The following is a 19328-nucleotide window of genomic DNA, read 5'->3' as shown; positions in this document are numbered from 1 at the left end:
ATGCTTTAGCAACAGATACACAATCTATAGCTGCCTCCTCAGAACCTGCAAACAACACTTCAAAACAAATAAACAAATGTAGTTACTTTCAACTGCTGATTTCATAGGATATAAAGTGGAGCTAAGGCACTAAAACAGGCATTTGCAGAGTGATAATTGACAGAGCATAAATAAAACCAATTGCCTTACCTCAGCATGTGCCGTTAAATCTGGTGCAGATGCTGATGGATGCGGTCGGCTTCAGCAGGAGTCACAGCTCTGCCCTTTAAGTAGCTATCACTCACTCCCCTGCTCTCCAGCGTTGCCAAGGAACTGTTAGAGCAGAGAGCTGACAATGTACTCCATGTCATCTACTGCTTGGAGGCGACACACGTATCCATTACAACACTGTTCCTACAACATGACACATACAATATCTACCCAAACATACTCAAAAAAGAATATGCTTAATTATTATTACAAATTTTGTTTAGAATTATGTGTGTGTGTGTATAATTCTTAATAACATTTATAATCATAATTGATGATTTTTACACACACACACACACACACACACACACACACACACACACACACACACACACACACACACACACAAACAATACACTGAAGATTATGTGTTATATTATATACTGTAAATATTAAATATTCACAAAAATTACCAAAGGTTCTATGACATGCATGTTTGACTGCACCAAATCAATCTTTGATCTGAACACTATTAGAGAGAACAGGATAATTTCACACTTTCCTTAACTCATAGACTACATAAAATCTGTCTGCCATAGTGTCTTTTTTTTTTTTTACAAAAAAGTATAAACAAATTTATGATGACTGCAAATTTATGATATTTATGATAAATGTAAAACCGGGCTGTTTCTTAGTAAAAGTCTTCAGGTTCAGCTTCATCTGCTTCAATATCTTGAGTTACAACTGTTTAATGAAATTGCTTTTGTGAATTCTTCCATCAATTAAATAATAAATATAATACACTAATTCAAGGTAAACAAATAATAAAGGTACACTACTGTTCAGGGTCAGTAAGATTTTTTGAAAGATGTTTTATGTTTTTGAAAGACACCTCTTTTGCTTATCAAGCCAACAATTATTTATAAAATACAGTAAAAACAGTAATATTGTGAAATATCATTAGAAAAAAAAAAAAAAATCTGTTTTAATATCTTACAATTAATGTATTCCTGTGGTGGCAAAGCTTAATTTTGGTAGTCATTACTTGAGACTTCAGCGTCACATGAGCAAAGATTTTTTTTAAATCGAGCGTTGATCGTTATGATACAAGACTTCTTGACTTTTGTCACACTTGCACCAGGAACACAGACAAACAAATTGGAGTGGATTCGAAGATGTTCAGTGGGTGTGAAAAAAAAGTAACAAAAGTGTCCCTCGCGGGTCAATTTGACCCGGAGCCAAAAAAGCAGACTTGATGAAAAAACTGCAGATTTTTTAAATTGAATTTTGTCACACTTGATCACAGAGCACACACACACAAAATGTAGTCGTTTCAATGATTTTATGTGGGTGTAAAAAAAAAGTTAAAAAAACTAACAAAAGTGTCCCTCGTGGGTCAATAGGAATCAATGGAATTTCTGAAAAAAAAACCCAGCATTTTTTTGTGTGTGGGGGGTTACCATACAAAATCTGACACAATCCAGAAAAGATGCATACCAAACGAAGGGCTGAGACTGCAGAATGTCCCTATTGCGGAAAAAAACTCACATATCCATACACACAGACACAGGCACACACAAACACACACATGGTACACACACTCCCATAGACATACATTATAACATAAATAATGTTTCTGCTGGGAAATTAATATCATTTTGACTTTTTTTTTTTTTACCAAACACAGTTAAATTTGAGTGATGAGGTGAAGACCAATCATTTAATATCATATTTATATTTTTCAATTTATTACATTTATGGATATGAATATGTTTGGATTAAAATATAGTATATATATATATATGTTTTTTTTTTACAAAATATAGTTTTTAAAATGTTTTTGTATATATCTGAAAGCTAAATGAAGCCTCATGTTGGTGTAGTTTTAAAGATTTCACTTTTTGAGCTCAGTTCAGAATCTCCATAGGGGTTCAATAGGCCCATGTATTGGCTGAAAATATAAATGCAATTTTTTGTCAATTTTTCCAGCCAGATGGCCTTAGAGACACTCAGTGATCCAGTTCCTGATGGATCATGATGTTTAAAGTGGAAATTGTCTGGTTTTTTTTTGTGAAAAAATGTATGAAAAATATGCTCATTTTCATAAAAAAATTCCAGAATTTAAGAAAAATAAAATAAAAAAAATCACCAAAAATAATAACAAAACGTACAGAAAAAAAAAAAAAAAAAAAAGATTAAAAAAATTTCAGGACTGAAAAAAAAAAGTAGTGTTGAAGGCCTTTGGGTAATTTGTTATCTTGTACATTTTTACTGTTTAATTGTTTTACTGTTAAAATTTTTTAGTATTGTAACAACTTGCCCCATACCATATGACAACATGACCTTTTTTATAATAAATAAACCAAGTAAAAAAAATAAATAAATGAAATGACTAATAACAGCTTTTAAACAAATGGAACAACCCTGTGTTTTCAAGAATCATTAACGTCTCCAGAAATAATCAGAGCATTATTCTACAGATATGACTGCTTGCCTTTCACACAATTTCTCATTTTGACAGAAACTGATATTATCTATACCCTAAAGCTAGAAAACCAGCTACCAGTAACGTGCGCCCATATACATACAAAGCCTCAGAGAATAAAGCTGACAGGTTCTCTTGGGATGCTTGGAGCTACCTGGTATTTTAATGAAGTTGAGTGTGATTAAGCGTGTATGTACATGAATATGACATCAATATCTACTAAAACACATATTCAGACTCAAAGCAAAGATTCACAGGCTAATAACAAACAGGAAATGTACAAATGATCACACAGACAAAAGGATAAAGCACCGATGGCATATTTTAATGCTAGAAAAATGGTAATTTTTTTTATTGAGCAGTCACTAAAAACATCCTGTTCTAAAATGAAGCTTAGTGATCCTGTTGTGTTTGTCCCGCTCAGGCCACGTGTGGACGAGGGTGTGTGTAACTCGCCTCCTCCTTCACTGCAGCAGCTGAGCTTTGTTCCATTGTCAGTATAAAAGGATGAAAGTCTCATGTTACAATTTTCATATAAAATAACCCTTGGGCATAAAAAGGCTTGGTGTGTTGCATCAATCCATGGTCCCTTTTTGTCGTTATGCTGCAGGTAATTTTCGGTCACAGGTGTGATATTCTCTTGTTCGACGGGCGGCTCAGATCTCTTTGAACCTGAAAGAAAAGAGCAGATGAAACCACTGCAAACACATGGTGCAAAATTAAACGCTTCCCCCTTTTAATCATCAGATTCTATCAGTTGGAAAAAAAAAATACAAACAAGACCAAATAATTACCGTCTGCTCATTTGACAAAATGTCTACAGTGGATAGTGGAGAACATTAGTTTAATGAATGCATTTAAATACATTTTTAAAAAAGCACAAAAATGGCTTTGTACAAACCAAGTTTTTTTTTAAAATGGATAATTCATAACCAGGTTTTGTTCAAGCCAAAAATTGACTGATAATTATAAGGGTGTCAGAGACGTAATGATATTGCACTTGAAGTGCATACATCATTTTCCACCTCGGCACACAGATCTCTGCCAGTCATTTGGGAACACAGTGAAAATGAATAAATCCCGAGGCAGGTCGCAGCCTCAGAGTAATTGTGATTGCCTTGCAACCACTAAAAATAGCCTCCACTGAATCATATTGAAGGCAGGAAGGCCCAATTAATTCAAGTACAGCGTCTCTTTGGTCATGACATTCTACATTTTTAGAAGCCACTAATATCAAGCACATGTAATGGCAATCAGCCCAATCAGCACCATTCAGGATATTTAAAAGCCACTAGCTAATAATAGAAGGTAAAATATAAACCATAATGAAGTCATCTGCCAATGAAGTCACAGCATGGAACATTTTGCCCCCGAAAAAAATACATACGGTACCAGTCAAAAGTTTGTAATAATTATGATTTTTATATTTCTATAGTCTCTTATGCTCACAGTAATAGCTGTAATATGTAAGGAATAATTGACGACGGGCCGTTGAATTATTAGAAAAATAATGCACACTCGACGCGAAGCGGAGTGGCCGTTACACCTCGGGTGTGCATTATTTTTCTAATAATTCAACGGTCCGGAGTCAATTATTCCGCTTATACTACGGTTGCCACACCTCAAGACATCGATCAGATTATATATTTCAAGGGATTCGTCCGGTTTTTCTACTTAAATCGCTATTGTGAGTAGGATTATTTCTTCCGCATCTCATCCAACGACTCTTTTGCTAGTTCCAAAACGTCATTTTAAAGCTGGCAATGGAGGCTTGAGCCGTTGATAGCAGACTAATGCAGTTAATAATGAAGTTATTAGAAAGAGAGCGAGAGAGACAGAGACACAGAGAAAGAGAAACAGAGAGAGAGAGAGAGAGAGAGAGAGAGAGCTTGTATGAATTAGGCTACCTCTGTGTGTCCCTCAACAGTGTTCTGAAGCACCGTCTCTAAACTGTAAGTCTGCTTTAAGATGCAGCGCTGTTATTACCTCGCTAGTGAGAAATGTCATGTGTAGCCTTTAAGTTGCTACACTAGGCTAACTGATAAAATCGTCAGGGCAGCGCTGACAACGATGCGAAGTGATATGGAACTGTAATGCGGTCAAGAAAGCTGCCTGGAACTACGTTCGCCGTGCGTTTCCCTGAAAATAATTGCACACCTCAGAACGTTCGTCAGCCAATCAGATTCAAGCATTCAACGGCCCCGTAGTATAATGTGCATTATTATTACAACGATCTATTTTAATACATTTTAAAATGTTATTTATTCCTGTGATGGTAAAACTGAATTTTCAGCATCATTACTCCAGTCTTCAGTGTCAAATGTTCCTCAAGAAATCATTCAAATATATCTATGTTGATAATATGTTTGCTGCTTTATAATATTGTGATAACTGCGATACATTTTTTTCAGGATTATTTGATAGTGTGCTCAAAAGAACAGCATTTATTTGAATTAGAAATCTATTGTAACATTACATTTAGTCATTTAGCAGACACTTTTATCCAAAGCAACTTGCAATCAAAACCAACAAAAGAGCAACAGTAAGTGCTGTGACATGTCTTGATTAGTCTAACAGAGTATATGTATCAAGGGTTATTTTTTATAATAAATAAAAAGAAAACAAGTAGATGAAATAGAAATAGAATATAGAATGCTAGTGTTAATAAAAGTAGTTAGAATAAAAGAGTGCAACCGTTAAGAGTCCTTGTCACTTCATTAATTTACTGCAAAAAAGTGTTAATTTATGTTTTATTTTTCTTTGCTTTCTTTTTTTATTATCCCAAACTATTGAATGGTAGTGTAACATTGTTTTCACAAGCACATTAAGCATCTAAAAGTGGTTTTCAACATTGATAATAATAGCAAATGTTTCTTGAGCATCAAATCAGCATTTAGAATGATTTCTGAAGGATCACAAGACACTGAAGACTGGAGTAATGATGCTGAAAACACTCTAAATTGTAATAATATATCACCATATTACAGTTTTTACTGTATTTTCAAATAAATACAGCCTCGGCGAGCAACAGGAGTCATTATTCAGACTAAGAAAATTACTAATTATTCCAAACTTTTGACCGGTAGTGTATTTACATGAATGGTTTTAATGACCTTCTTACATAATTCACCATAAATGCATAGAAAAAGAGTGAATTATGGATGTTCACCCTCTCAGCCTTGTAGTGTATCCGCACCATCCTCTGACCTCCTTATACACGAGCCTGGACAACAGCTACACAAACAAGAACAAGAGGAGACAATGAAACACCAGCCTGAAAACACATGTTCATCATGAGAACAGATATTTTGCTATTACTTATTGGATAATGTGTGACCCTGGACCACAAAACTGGTCACAAGGGTCAATTTTTGGAACTTGAGATATATACATGTATGAAAGCTGAATAAATAAGTTTTCCATTGATGTATGGTTTGTTAGGAGAGGACAATATTTGGCTGAGATACGACTATTTGAAAATCTGGAATCTGAGGGAGCAAAAAATCTAAACATTGAGAAAATCGCATTTAAAGTTGTCCAAATGAAGTTCTTACTTCTTAGCAATGCATATTACTAATCAGAAATTAAGTTTTGATATATTTACGCTAGAAAATTTACAATATCTTCATGGAACATGATCTTTACTTAATATCCTAATGATTTTTGGCAGAAAAGAAAAATCAATAATTTTGACCCATACAATGTATTGTTGGTTATTGCTACAAATATAACTGTGCTACTTATGATTGGTTTTGTGCTCCAGGGTCACATATTATAAATAACAATAAAATCAACAACATTAATAACAACAAAAATAATAATGCACATCAGCTTTAGTCTCACCAGACAGGCCAGCACATCAGCAGCAATGAGCATATAGAAAACGTTATTCCAACCGGTGGGAGAGATCAGGCCAGCCAACAGAGGTCCAATAGCGGCACCTAGAGCCCATTAAACACATTACACAACATGTGAATGCCATAACAGGCCAGTGTGAAGTTTTCAAAACAAACACTGGTTTCTGAAAGTTACATTTAAATTGACTGTCAATAACCTAATAAAAAGTTGCTCGATTCTCAAATGTAATATTCACTGACAGGTTATAACACAACGTGCATTCAGTGTTTGACTTTATTAGGTCAGTCTCAAGCTTAAGAAAAACACACACACACACACACACACATTCCCTGCATACCTATTGATCCAGTGCCATCAATAATGGCGGTCACAGTGGACAGTGCTCTGGAGTTCCCTCTCAGGCACTCATGTGTTCCCTAAAAGATCAAAAAACCTTATGAAATGTTCAATACAAAATGCTTGTTGCATTGCAAAATAGTTTAATGATCAGTTATTGACGCCAGGACTTGTAGGCTGGTCCCGACGTATCTATTTTTAACCTTTTTTTAAGACTTTACAAATATCCATGTGAAGAGCACATGGAGGAAAGGTGCCCAGCGCTTACTAGGTCAGCTGATACAGCAGTGGTGATGAGGGCGTAGGGTCCATTCACGAGAGCACCACACCACAGCAACATGCCTGCAGGTCCGAAAAGGGCAGAGGAGGAGATATCTGTCGTCAATATGGCACTTATTTCATAATTCACAATATCAGCCACAAGGCAAACTTAAGGTTTAAAAATTGATTTTACTTAAAAAACTAGTCCCAATTTATTAGGTGGCCTTAACTACTATGTACTTCCATCAAAAAATAAGTACTATGTAATTATTGTGTTCATATTGTATTGCAAATAATTTTTGCTGCTTTTGAGGTGGGATACGGGTAAGGTTAGGGACAGGTTTGGTGGTATGGGTAGGTTTAAGAGTGGGTTAAGGTGTAATAGGTCAACAGTATAATTATAAATGTAACTACAGAAATTAATTACAGATGTAATTACATGCAGGTATTTTTTTTAAATATAAGTCCAATGCAAAACGTGTATGTATAATGCAAAATAAGTTGCATTGTATCAAATTATATGTAAGTACATGGTAGTTAAGGCCACCCAATATAATGTGGGACCAAAAAAACTTGCATCTGTCCAAACAAAACAAAACAAAACAACATACAAAACATAAAACAAAAGCCATGTACTCCATACTCACAAATGGTGGTTGGCAAGCCGTTCTGCCCGATCTTATTGTACAGGAACAGCTTGAGGAAGAAAAACAAACATGAATAAGCAGCAGATCTCAAAGGAAAGAGAAACCCATCCATACGTTTACACATGTTCACAGGTAAACTGGAGCTTGAGGGTTTTGTGTGCACAAGATTACACATGTCTGTAAAAACTCTGAGCAAACTTCAAGATTTACTGACAACACTTCAGATTCTGTAGCTGCACAAATCTAGCCAGCGTTGCTATTTTTATTTTTTTTGCTCAGACGAATAGTACTCTAGGAAGCACAATCTGTTACAACAAACATTTACAGTGCCACTGGACATAAGCATTGCACATTAAAACTGAAATAAACTCCCAAGTGTACATTTTATGGTCCATAAAGCTAGCAAATAAACATGCATGTGTTTTAATAATGCTTGTACATACTCTTAATTGATGAAATCAATCTGTAACATTTTACCCAAAGTTTGAGCAAAGAAAAAAAAAAAAAGAAAAAAGACAACAGTTTGACTAACCATAGGAGCTGCAATGATCAACATGGCACAGCAAGTAGTGGCTCTGCCTCCACTGTAGTCAGATATCACTCCAGCCAGGATGCCACCTAACAGAAAAAAACCTTATAGTACCACCAATCTCAAGAATCACACCCTTAGATATTTCTTATTCCTATAAATAATTTAAATGCCACATACTTACCCACAATTCCTCCAACATCAAACAGCGTAGACAGGTCCCCGGCTTCTTTAGGATCAAAATGAGCTAAGAGAGAGCAGACTCAGTGACTTTTTTGACAGTTCGTTTATGCCAAGAACAGAGTAAATATGAGAGAATCTGGTGAAGGATTCTTACCAACATTAGCGATGTATAAAGGAAGCCAGTAGAGGAAGGTGTAGCTGACCAGTTTGGCAAAAAGCAAACACAAGGAGAACTCCATCACACCCTGCAGGAAGAAAACAACACGATGAGCGAAAATGACACTATGATATTTACTCCTGTGTCCTGTCTTAGCAACAGCTAGGGATTACTCGGTATCGGCAGATACTCAATATTAAAAATACACGGATCGAATCAGGAGCGCAAAAAAACAAAAACAATATCAGGACATGCACAGCAACAACTGAACGCAAATGATACTGCTGTCTATCAACTTGTACACTTGTAACCAAATTTGCAACATCATATTGCCTAATTTCTAACATTAGGATGAATTGTTTATTTTGTAGCATTCCTTGTGCGAGTTACTTCGCATAAAGAAGAAATAAATGTAAATTCAATAATTGTCTGTCAAATGACCAAAACAGAGTATAATGCTTAAATGCCATTAGATAAGACTTTTAATCTTTTAAGAACAGATTTAATTAAATGTTTAATCTTAAACATTTTATTATTTTAAGAAAAAATTACATTTAGGTTGGGAAAGCAAAAGCATGATTTTTGATCCAAGAACTCCAGACACTTCACAGGATTGGCTCCTCTCTCAGTCTCTTCAAAATAACACCTTATATTCGCTGATTAACAGCTGTGGGTGTAAAACTGAGAATAACAGGTCACTCACAGGAATCCTGAGCGCTCCACAGAAGCTGATGGGTTCTGTGTGATCCTCCACCGTCTCCACGGCTGTGGAGGTGTTAGCGCTGAAGATCTCCTCATTACTGGACGAGTTCCTCAGCAGAGGCTCCTGCTCCACACTCTCCTAAACACATTACAGCCTGTTAGTGTTACATCAACGAAGATAAACAGTGTTTGTTAAAGGAAGAACATTAAGTGACACTACTTTAAGTACATACTTAAGGGTGGAATACACTACACGACGTTTGCACATATTTTTGCCCCAATTTTCAGTCTGGAGGAGTCAATGCTATTTGCTGAAAGTCACATCCTGCAGATTTTGGCCAATCAGAGTTTCGGAAGATATCAAACATATTCAATATTTTGATCTGATTTTAGAACAAAGACCGTTTTTACTGGTCTCCTGTCAACATTTATATTACATTTAATCGTTTAGCAGACGCTTTAGAGATGCCGTTTTGAGGGTCATTTTTTAATGAATAAAAAGAAAACAAGTAGACAATAGAAGTAGAATAGAGTGGCAGTGTCAACATTTTGCATATTTCTGTTTAATTTTGTTGTGTTTGAAAGTCTCTCAGTTTATGGTCCTCACTCATTTAGTTTTTCCTATGTCAGCAAGTGTATGATGCCTACAGTTTAAAATCTGTTCCCATCTGAAGTTATCAGCCTTTAATCATTGAGACCAACACAGTTAATCACATAGATCAAAAGATTTCAACAGACAGCTTTAATCATAGCTCTTCTCACGTGCAGATTGTTACATGTGATTTCTCTCTGTTGACAATTACTTCTGCTTTCAATTCTCAGGTCATTTCTCAACCAAATTCACTACAGTGTTGTGAACTACAGGCGCACAGTATGACAATGTTACATTCATTGGCTCAATTCTCTTGCTGCAAAACATGTTATTGATTGTAACCAAATGGTCGTAAAAGAGTGTTAGCTCTTGATCACATAATCAATTTGCAAATAATGCAACTTCGGAGATTCACAGTAACAAAACACAAATGGGAGGGGAGCACTGCTGTTCAGCTGGTTATTCAAGGTTTAAGTGAAATAATGGTACTGTAACACATGCAGGTCATAGAGTCAAACTGCTAAATATTTTGCATAGATTTTAAATTGTAAGTGAACTCACATGGTGTTGTGGTGGAGTACAGTTCACATCTTCAGGTTCTGTAAAAAACAAATAAAGTTGTGATTTAGGTAGCACCTTTTTTCCGCAAAATGATCTTGAGTTTGTTGAAAATATCTTTTATATCTGCAGATAAAGTTAATATTGTGTTTGTGTAGTCTTTATTCAATTTCTAACACACTCATCTGATCTAGGTTGAAGTAATGGAATATTTACGTGCATGTAATTTAGTTACACAATCTTTGTTTTTGATCCCTTCTGTTCCTGTCTTTGTAAACAGCCCCCATGTATATAATAGCAAATTTCCCCCCAATCTAAAGTGTGACTTACTTTCAACCAGGAACAAAAAGCAGATGACTCCGGCAGCAGCGATGATGATACCAGGCACAATGAATGACAGGCCCCACGCTGACGACACATAGACCCCAGCAATGAGAGAGCCCAGAATGTTTCCTACTGAGGTGTGAGAATTCCAGATGCCCATGATGAATCCACGCCTGCATCAGAGAGCAATTTTAGAAATTTGAAAATTACATTTTGGAAGATTGAAATCAGTTTATTAATACACTACCATCTAAAAGTCTGTGTATTGTTTATATATATATATTTTTTTCTAAGTCTTTTATATTCACCAAAGTTGCATACATTTGATCAGTAATACAGTAAAAACACTAATATTGTCAAATATTCCTACAATTAAAAATAACTGTTTTATTTGAACATATTTTAAAGTGCAATTTACTCCTGTGAAGTCAAATCTGAATTTTCTGCTAGTATTATTCCAGTCTTCAGTGTTAATATAGTCTTCAGAAATCATGATGAAACATTTCTTCTTACAATTATTGATCTCAAAAACAGTTGTGCTGCGTTATATAATTTTGGAAACTTTAATATGAATATTTTTGGATGATTATGAAGTTTAATAGCATTATTTGAAATAGCCATCTTTTGTAACATCATGCATTACTGTACTATAATTTCTGATCGAATACTGATTATTACTGATCCCAAAATTTTGAACGATAGTGTACGATCTTAATGTGCACAATTCATCAATGAAGTTTAATACCTTGCCCTGCATTAAAAACAACTCTGCCTTCCTTTGACATCACTTACGCCATGCAGGCTATTGGATAACATTAATAAACGGTTTATAAACAGTGATTTATGAATTGTTTTGTTTACTAAAGTTCACATCTGGCTTAGTTCCAAAATTAAATACCCTGTTTTTATCATCCAATCAATTCCTGATGTATAAAATCAAGAATTGCCACGATTTTCTTGTGAAATATCCTTTTTCACTTTGAAATTTGTCATATTGCTGTTGTAAAAAGGGTTACAATTGTGGTTTCATGTTGATTTAAAAGTACAGTTCACAGCGGACAAGTTTTAACAGTTTGGGATTGTGCAAGCAAGAGAGATAATTTAGATCTGCACTTAGTTGTTTTTGTGAAAAAAGTGCAGATACAATTCTGCACTGTCAACAGCCCACAAACTGAGCAAGCAGTAAAAAACACAACAGTCACTTACTTTCCCTTCCCAAACCAGTTCCCAACACACGCTACCACTGCCGGCCAGCCTGTAGTCTGCACCAGCCCATTTAAGGCCTGTAAAAGAAAAAATACATAGGAATCAGCAAGTCTGAAAAGCACATGGGTTTGACACATTCAAGAAGCAAACCATTCCACCCGATTCAGTCATGTGTTATCAGTGTGACTCCAGATTTACTATGAAATAACTCTGGGGCTGAAAGACTGGAATACAATGGGCTAAGAAAATGAGAAAATGCTCAACATGATGTACACATCAATCATGCACTGATAAGGTTTTTATTTGATAATATTCAAACATACTTTTAATTTCATTTTAGAAACAAGAAATGCGTCATTGGAAAATAATTACTTCTGTTTTTTTTGGTTCCACATTGTGAAATTCTGGTACTCGCTCTGGTACTTTAAATGAATTTTTTGATGGACTGATACACCTTTGGAGATACATTGGTTTAAATTTAAAAATAGAACTAGCTTACCTGAACTAAGCAGTAATACCACAAAGAGTGGATCTGCCAGTAAAAGCCCAGGCCAAACAGAGCAGTGAAAATGCCACTGAGAATCATCCCTGAGCTCAGGTAGTAACGCAAGGGCAATCGCTCTCCAAATATCCCACTGTCAAAAATATTTCAAAACCAGCTGTTATAACTCAAGCAAGACACACTAACCAAGAAAGTCTAACCAAGAAAACCTAATCTCATACCTAAAGAACATGCCGATAGCATATGCAACAAGAAAGCAGTTGTCCAAGACTCCAAACAGGTTCTGGTAATTGTTCTGGTCTGAATTTAAACAAAGAAATACATTGATGGGTTAATATAAACTAGTAAACAGTACGTTTTTTTCTATTAGCAAGGGCACATTTGCTGGTAAAAAGTGAAAGTAAAAACATTTCTAATCCAACAAAAGATTTCAATTTCGAATAAATTCTTTATTCATCAAAGAATCCTAAAAAAAATGATCACAGTATCCACAAAAATATTAGCAGCACAATTGTTTTCACCACTGATAATAATAAGAAATGTTTCTTGAGCACCAAATCAACATATCAGAATGATTTCTGAACGATCATGTGCGCTGCGGAAAATTTCAATATATTACAATAGAAAACAGATATTTTAAATTGCATTAATGTGTCACCATTTGTGCATGGATTTATTAATTGTAGGACAGATATGATATAAGCTAGAACACAAAATATTTTAAGCAATGAATCATCTTACCAAAAGGAGACCAATCACACCAGGTGTCATTGTCAGTGATGTTGAGGTCTGCTGGATGAATAACATTAGAGCAGTTTCTGTGCAGCTGACTCTGTCACAACATAAAATTATTATTAACACATTTTACACTTAATGTATTACATGTAAACACAACCAAGTGTAACAAAATCCTGTTTGTTGCATGTCTCCCGTTTAGGTTAGGCTTATCATGGAACTAGTTCATGTTTAGTTGCCAGGTCTCTGACTTTTTATTACCTTGACAATACTGATAGGCTTTCGAGAGAGGTGGTAGGTGGTGTAGAAGACAAACGTAAGGAGGAGGGTGAAGAACCGGTACCTAATCAAAAGGAACAAGTTAATGAAATAAAAGATTTACTAGTCAAAAAGCATCAACAGTGAAATCTGGAGGTGTCTGTGGTAAAACAGCCAGGCAGTGATAGAAATGAAACCACATTACGTGACTTACAGGAAAACAGCCTCACCCAAGGCAAACACACACACACTGAATGACCTATCTATAAGTTTTCCTGTGGGGGACGCAATCAGTTCTGAAGGCTATGCATGCTGCAAAACATTTAGGTCACAGTACTGTACTTTAACTTAAGTACTGATTGTCCATTCATATATTCATAAATCATGTTTAAATTGTGATTTAACCTGTTACCCTGCGCCCCTATTTTTGAGCATTTTGTAAAAAACGATATAACCAAATAAAAATGTCTGTAGCTCTTGAACCCTAAGGTCTATATTTAAAAATCTGGTGTTGTTTGAAACTAGACACTTGATCCTTTGTTACTCTAGAGTCATAATAACTCAAAATTAGTATAGCAATAGAGTAAAACAAGGTAAAATATACATGAAATTGACTCGCGATATGTTTTAATGAAGCTCACTAAGGGAAAAATGGATGAGACTTTCATGCCAAAGGCCTGAAAACACCATAAAGATAAAGCTGAACATCTGACCATGTTTTGATTCAAATTTGAGGATGATACTCCCAAAAATGTAGTTTCTGTAAGCTTTTATTTAAAAAAAATCTAGGCGTCCTTTCAAAAAAGCCATTTGGAGACCCCAAATAGACACTTTGTAAACAAATGTCCAAATGAGTCAAAACTACATAATACATATATGTATATCAATTCAGAACTGCTCTGCCCACCAAAACACACAATAAAAAACTATTTCTGAACAGCATTTGTAGTGCTGACTCATTTAGTCATTTGGTTAGTCTACAAATGGCATTTTTGAAAAAAAACGCCTAAATATTTCCTGAAATAAAATATGAAATAATAAATTTTTTATAGGTAAAGACTTACAGAAAGTACATCTTTATGGTATTTCATTTCAAGAAAAGCTTTGGAAAAGTCATTTGGATATTTTATTTCAAGAAAAGTCTAGGAATCCTTTCAAAAATGCTATTTAGAGACTCCATAAGACACTGCATACTACATATGTATATCAATTCAGAACTGCTCTACCAATGAAACCACAAAAAAACACAAAACTATTTCAGAATTTGAACATAACTAAACAGTCTTTATTCTGAACAATTCCAATAATGAAAACAGTGAACCAAAACAGATTTGATCATTTTTGAACTAGTGAAAACACAAAACATGCAAAATACATTGTTTTTACAACATTTGTATTTTTTATTTATTTTATATGGTGAATATTATGAATATTACTATTTTACTAATATAGTAATAGATTACTATTACTAATATTACTAAATAATAAAAAAAAACAACTATTTACAGTATTTACAGTGGAGGAAGACGCTCTAGCAGCCACTAAAATGGTTTTTTTTCTGACCATCTGGATTCACCAGACCTCTGAAAAGACCGGGAAGAGTGAGAGAAAAAGAGTGAGAAAGTGTGTAAGCAAAACAAATCAAACTTGCAACACTGTTTACATTTTGTACACACACACACACACACGCGCGCACGCACACACACACAATAACCGGGACATACCCACAAACAAACACACCCACCCACCCACACGAACAAAACTCATGTAATCCCCTCATATTATCCCTCTCCGTTGTCATTTTTAGAATCTAAAACAGCTAACATGAAACAAAAGCTGCAAATACATGATAAAGACACATAAACATTCAAGAGGAGGGTGGAGACACTTACGTGCTAATGCTATCCACGCTTCCCAGCGATCTCAGCGCGTATTCGGCTACTAAATTAGCCATTTTTCTCCCCACGTCCTCCAAAACACCACCAAACGCCACAGAAACACTTCTCAAGTCGAAGATCCACGATGGAGAGATTCAGATGTGAGCTTTGGACAACATCTGTTCGCTGATAGCCAGTCTGTGTAGCGCTGCGACGCCATTATGTGTACGCTTCATGCGTAACCCGAGAGCGCACGAAAACACACGGACAATACGCCGAGCTATTCTCTAAACAATCTTACGTAAACTATTCAAACTGTCAATCACTGTAAACGTCCTTGTGGTTGGCTAACACTTCCATCCATCAAAACTGTGCTGGCGAGGCATTGGCTGGGTTCAAACACCCCTATTGTGATGTGTCCGGATTGACACCTCGCTGACCCATTCACGGACGCGCTTACTGTCCCGGGTTATAACAGCTCCTGCGATTGAAGGAGAGAGACGAGGGAGGGCTATTCTTACTCGGAAGAGACGATTCTGCTGGAAATAGATGGCGTTTCAAAGCTGGAATACGAATTATAATCGATATTTATTGGAAAATGGACGCTATCGATAACTATAACTCGAATCGCTTATGTAAACAAAGGAGGATCTATCGTGTTTTCCCCTATTTTTTCGTTGTTTTGGATTAAAAAGTGGATGCATTTTGAAGAGTGGACCCTTCTCTTGAAATGTATGCTGGTGTGTCTTGGAATAGTCTGAGCTGACCAGCGCTATTGGCGATCAAACGTGAGTACTGCGGTTCGCTTTGTTCATTTTAAATGGCCGGTCTTTCAGCATTTCTGTTAACCCTTTCCTCTCTGGTGTATTGATTTCAAAAACAAGCTCACATCGTTAATCTTGAGTGTTTTAGCTTTCAAATGATATATAGTTAATGATAATTGATTGAATATTGTTCTAAAACAAAGGTAATAAAAAGTCCGACCACGCCCGACCACGCCCTTCCGGCCCGCCCGCGGGCCGATGCGGGTTAACAGGTTAAGTTTCTTAATAAATAAAATAAAAAGTAATAAATTAAGTTGTGCATATACAAACTGAGGTTCAATTTCCAGAGTAGTAAATTTGTTCAAAAATAATTATTTGCCTGTATTCAATGTATATTAACACGGACTAAAAACATTATATTTTATAGATTAAGGAACTCTTAAGCAGCACTAAAACTCGAAAATCAATAATCATGTCGATTACAATACAATCCCACATGATGGGATACGCATTTAACATCACAGAGCATGCTATCTGTATAGTCTGTTGTGTTTATATGGGCCTGTTACTCACCAGCTGTCTCTAGAGAAAGAAGTAATGAGTTTGATTCCCGGGGCCAAAGATCTCATTTTTACAGGTAACGTTTTTTGTCTCGTTGCAAAAAAATAAAATAAAACGTTACACTAAAATTATCTACGTTATAAATGATGTATAAACAATCCCATATCTATTAAGACTTCTAAAATCCACAATTGTTTGATTAAAATCAAGAACAACTAAAATACACAACGAAACTAGCTGACTACTCGTTTTGTGCCTCAGATCAGTTTGCGCTCATTTCTTACGACCTAAAACTACGAGTCCATATAATCATGTTCGATGAAAGCCGGCGATCCTATTTCAGATAAAAATGTTGCATTTAAAGTGTCGGAGACGTGTTGTCATTTCCCAATTCCAGAGGTGGAAAAACCGTAAAGCGCTCTGAATTCCCAAAGATTTCCATGGTTGCCTTGGCCTGTGTCCGTCTGCGTTTCAACCCGGGTGCTATTAATACCGGTTTGTCTGGTCTTTAAAAATCACATGAGTATTAGCTAGGCCTAATTGATCTTTAGCTCGTGCAGTGCTGGTGTAGCGTCTCCATTTTCCATACAGGGCTGCGGCGCGCGCACACACACTCAAACACACACTCAAACACACACACACACTCAAACACACACACACACGCATGTTGGTTTTTGTGGTTTATGGGGACTCTCCATAGGCGTAATGGTTTTTATACTGAACAAACTGTGTGCTATTGCCCTACACCAACCCTACACCTAAACTTAGCCCTCACAGGAGACTTTGTGCATTTTTAGATTTTCAAAAAAACACCATTTAGTATGTTTTTTAAGCCTTTTGAATTACGGGGACATAGGCAGTGTCCTCATAAACCACCTTCATATTGTAATACCTCTGTCATACCCATCTCATTATACAAATTTGTGTCCTCATAAACCACATAAACATGCGCACACACACACACACACACACGCGCGCGCGCGCACACATACACAAACACTCAAAAACACGCGCACGCGCGCACACACACACACACAACACACACAGGATCTGTCGGCGTAAACATGTGATACATCGTGACGTCACCTGGGCTCAAATTAACCCTTCATTCGGTTAAAGCAGTACTTAACAAACCCTGATTCATTTTGGAATATTCTTCCTAATTTAGTTTTCTCTTGGGTGGGAGATCTCCCTAATTTATTATTAGCATGATTTTAGTCCTCACGGTTATTTTATCTGGGATAATGGTGATATTCTTTATAACAATACATATTTGTTTTCCCATATTGGGTCAATAATAATATAAATCCGGTTTCTCAATTAATAAATTCTGGTGGTTAACGTTATATATTCCTATTCAGAGTTCGCCATTATGGGGCCATAACTCTTCTTAGACTCAGCTAGATCCCAAATTTCTTTGTCAATAACTCATCCTCTTAATTCAATGATTGGTAATATATATATATATATATATATATATATATATATAATAACTCCTCTTCCTACTTGAAAGGCTAGTTTGACATTCCATGGAAGAAATTCATTTAATTAATTTTTTTTTAATTACTTCAGCTATTTAAGATCTATTAAAAAATGTTTCCATATATAGATTTTTTTAAAGTTCTTTTTTTGTGGTGCTGAAGACGAATCTACTTCTCATCTCCTTTGGGAATGCAGATATACAGTTTTATTTTGGAAGGATTTCTTTATCTTTGGACGTGCTTTTTCTTCACAGATTTTCTCTTTGTTATACAAAGATGTTTTATTTGATCATCACAACTTTGATAAAGACGTTAAGGACCCATATGTTTTGATAAACATTATTCTTTTCTAGCATTTTATTTATTTATTATTATTTTATTATTATTTAAAATGTACAACCCGAATTCCGGAAATGTCGGGAGTTTTTTTTTTTAATAAAATGAAATCTAAAAGACTTTCAAATCACACGAGCCAATATGTTATTGACAATAGAACATAGAGAACAAAACAAATGTTTAAACTGAGAAATCTGACACTTTTATCCACTAAATGAGTTCATTTCAAATTTGATGCCTGCTACATGTATCAAAAAAGTTGGCACGGGGGCAACAAAGGGCTGAAAAAGCAAGACATTTTGAAAAGTTTCAGCTGGGAGAACATCTAGCAACTTATAAGTTAACTGACATCAGGTCTGTAACATGATTAGCTATAATAGGGATGTCTTAGAAAGGCAGAGTCTCTCAGAAGTAAAGATGGGCAGATGCTCTCCAATCTGTGAAAGAGTGTGTAAAAAGATTGTGGAATACTTTAAAAACAACGTTTCTCAACGTCAAATTTCAAAGGCTTTGCAAATTTCATCATCTACAGTGCATAACATCATCAAAAGATTCAGAGAAATCTCTTTGCGTACGGGACAAGGCCGAAGACCTTTGTTGGATGCCCGTGGTCTTCGTGCCCTCAGAAGACACTGCATCACTCATCGGCATGATTCTGTGCAAATAAAATATTGGCTCATGTGATTTGAAATTCTTTTAGTTTTCATTTTATTCAAATGTAAAAAAAAACACCCCAACTTTTCCGGAATTCGGGTTGTAAATTTCAGGGTGCTAAGCCCTACTTTGT

At 35.6% G+C, this 19328-nt stretch overlaps 1 protein-coding gene across 2 annotated transcripts; it reads right to left on the bottom strand.

Annotated features, from left to right (window-relative positions):
* Positions 1–2574: 2574 nt before the first annotated feature.
* LOC306869228 (glucose-6-phosphate exchanger SLC37A2) lies at positions 2575–17779 on the bottom strand. 2 transcript variants are annotated; one of them, XR_013784153.1, is made up of 18 exons: positions 16737–17350; positions 13526–13607; positions 13271–13361; positions 12751–12829; positions 12527–12662; positions 12028–12104; positions 10828–10994; positions 10501–10538; positions 9349–9486; positions 8643–8733; positions 8490–8552; positions 8309–8394; positions 7777–7825; positions 7137–7210; positions 6870–6948; positions 6518–6615; positions 5788–5908; positions 2575–3346 (listed from the first exon to the last, which is right to left on the bottom strand). XR_013784153.1 is itself a non-coding variant. In XM_079415902.1 (18 exons), the coding sequence occupies exons 1-18, from the start codon at positions 16790–16792 to the stop codon at positions 3331–3333; spliced, it is 1485 nt and encodes a 494-aa protein (XP_079272028.1). In that variant the 5' UTR covers positions 16793–17779; the 3' UTR covers positions 2812–3330. The 2 variants fall into 2 exon arrangements, 1 of the variants encoding a protein (XP_079272028.1); XM_079415902.1 differs by having other exon boundaries at positions 2812–3346; positions 5844–5908; positions 16737–17779.
* Positions 17780–19328: the final 1549 nt, after the last annotated feature.

The sequence above is a fragment of the Barbus barbus genome (assembly GCF_936440315.1).
Source record: "Barbus barbus genome assembly, chromosome: 5".
In the NCBI taxonomy this organism is placed as follows: Eukaryota; Metazoa; Chordata; class Actinopteri; order Cypriniformes; family Cyprinidae; genus Barbus; species Barbus barbus.
This window is presented reverse-complemented; position numbering and strand designations above follow the sequence as displayed.

Bases quoted from the DNA above. Each gene is read 5' to 3' on its own strand.
- LOC306869228 (XM_079415902.1), bottom strand. From the start codon at position 16,792: ATGAGATCTTTGGCCCCGGGAATCAAACTCATTACTTCTTTCTCTAGA. The intron at 13,608-16,736 runs GTGAGTAACAGG...CCTTTTGATTAG, and splicing joins TCTTTCTCTAGAGACAGCTG to GTACCGGTTCTTCACCCTCC. The intron at 10,995-12,027 runs GTAAGTGACTGT...TCTCTGATGCAG, and splicing joins AACTGGTTTGGGAAGGGAAA to GCGTGGATTCATCATGGGCA.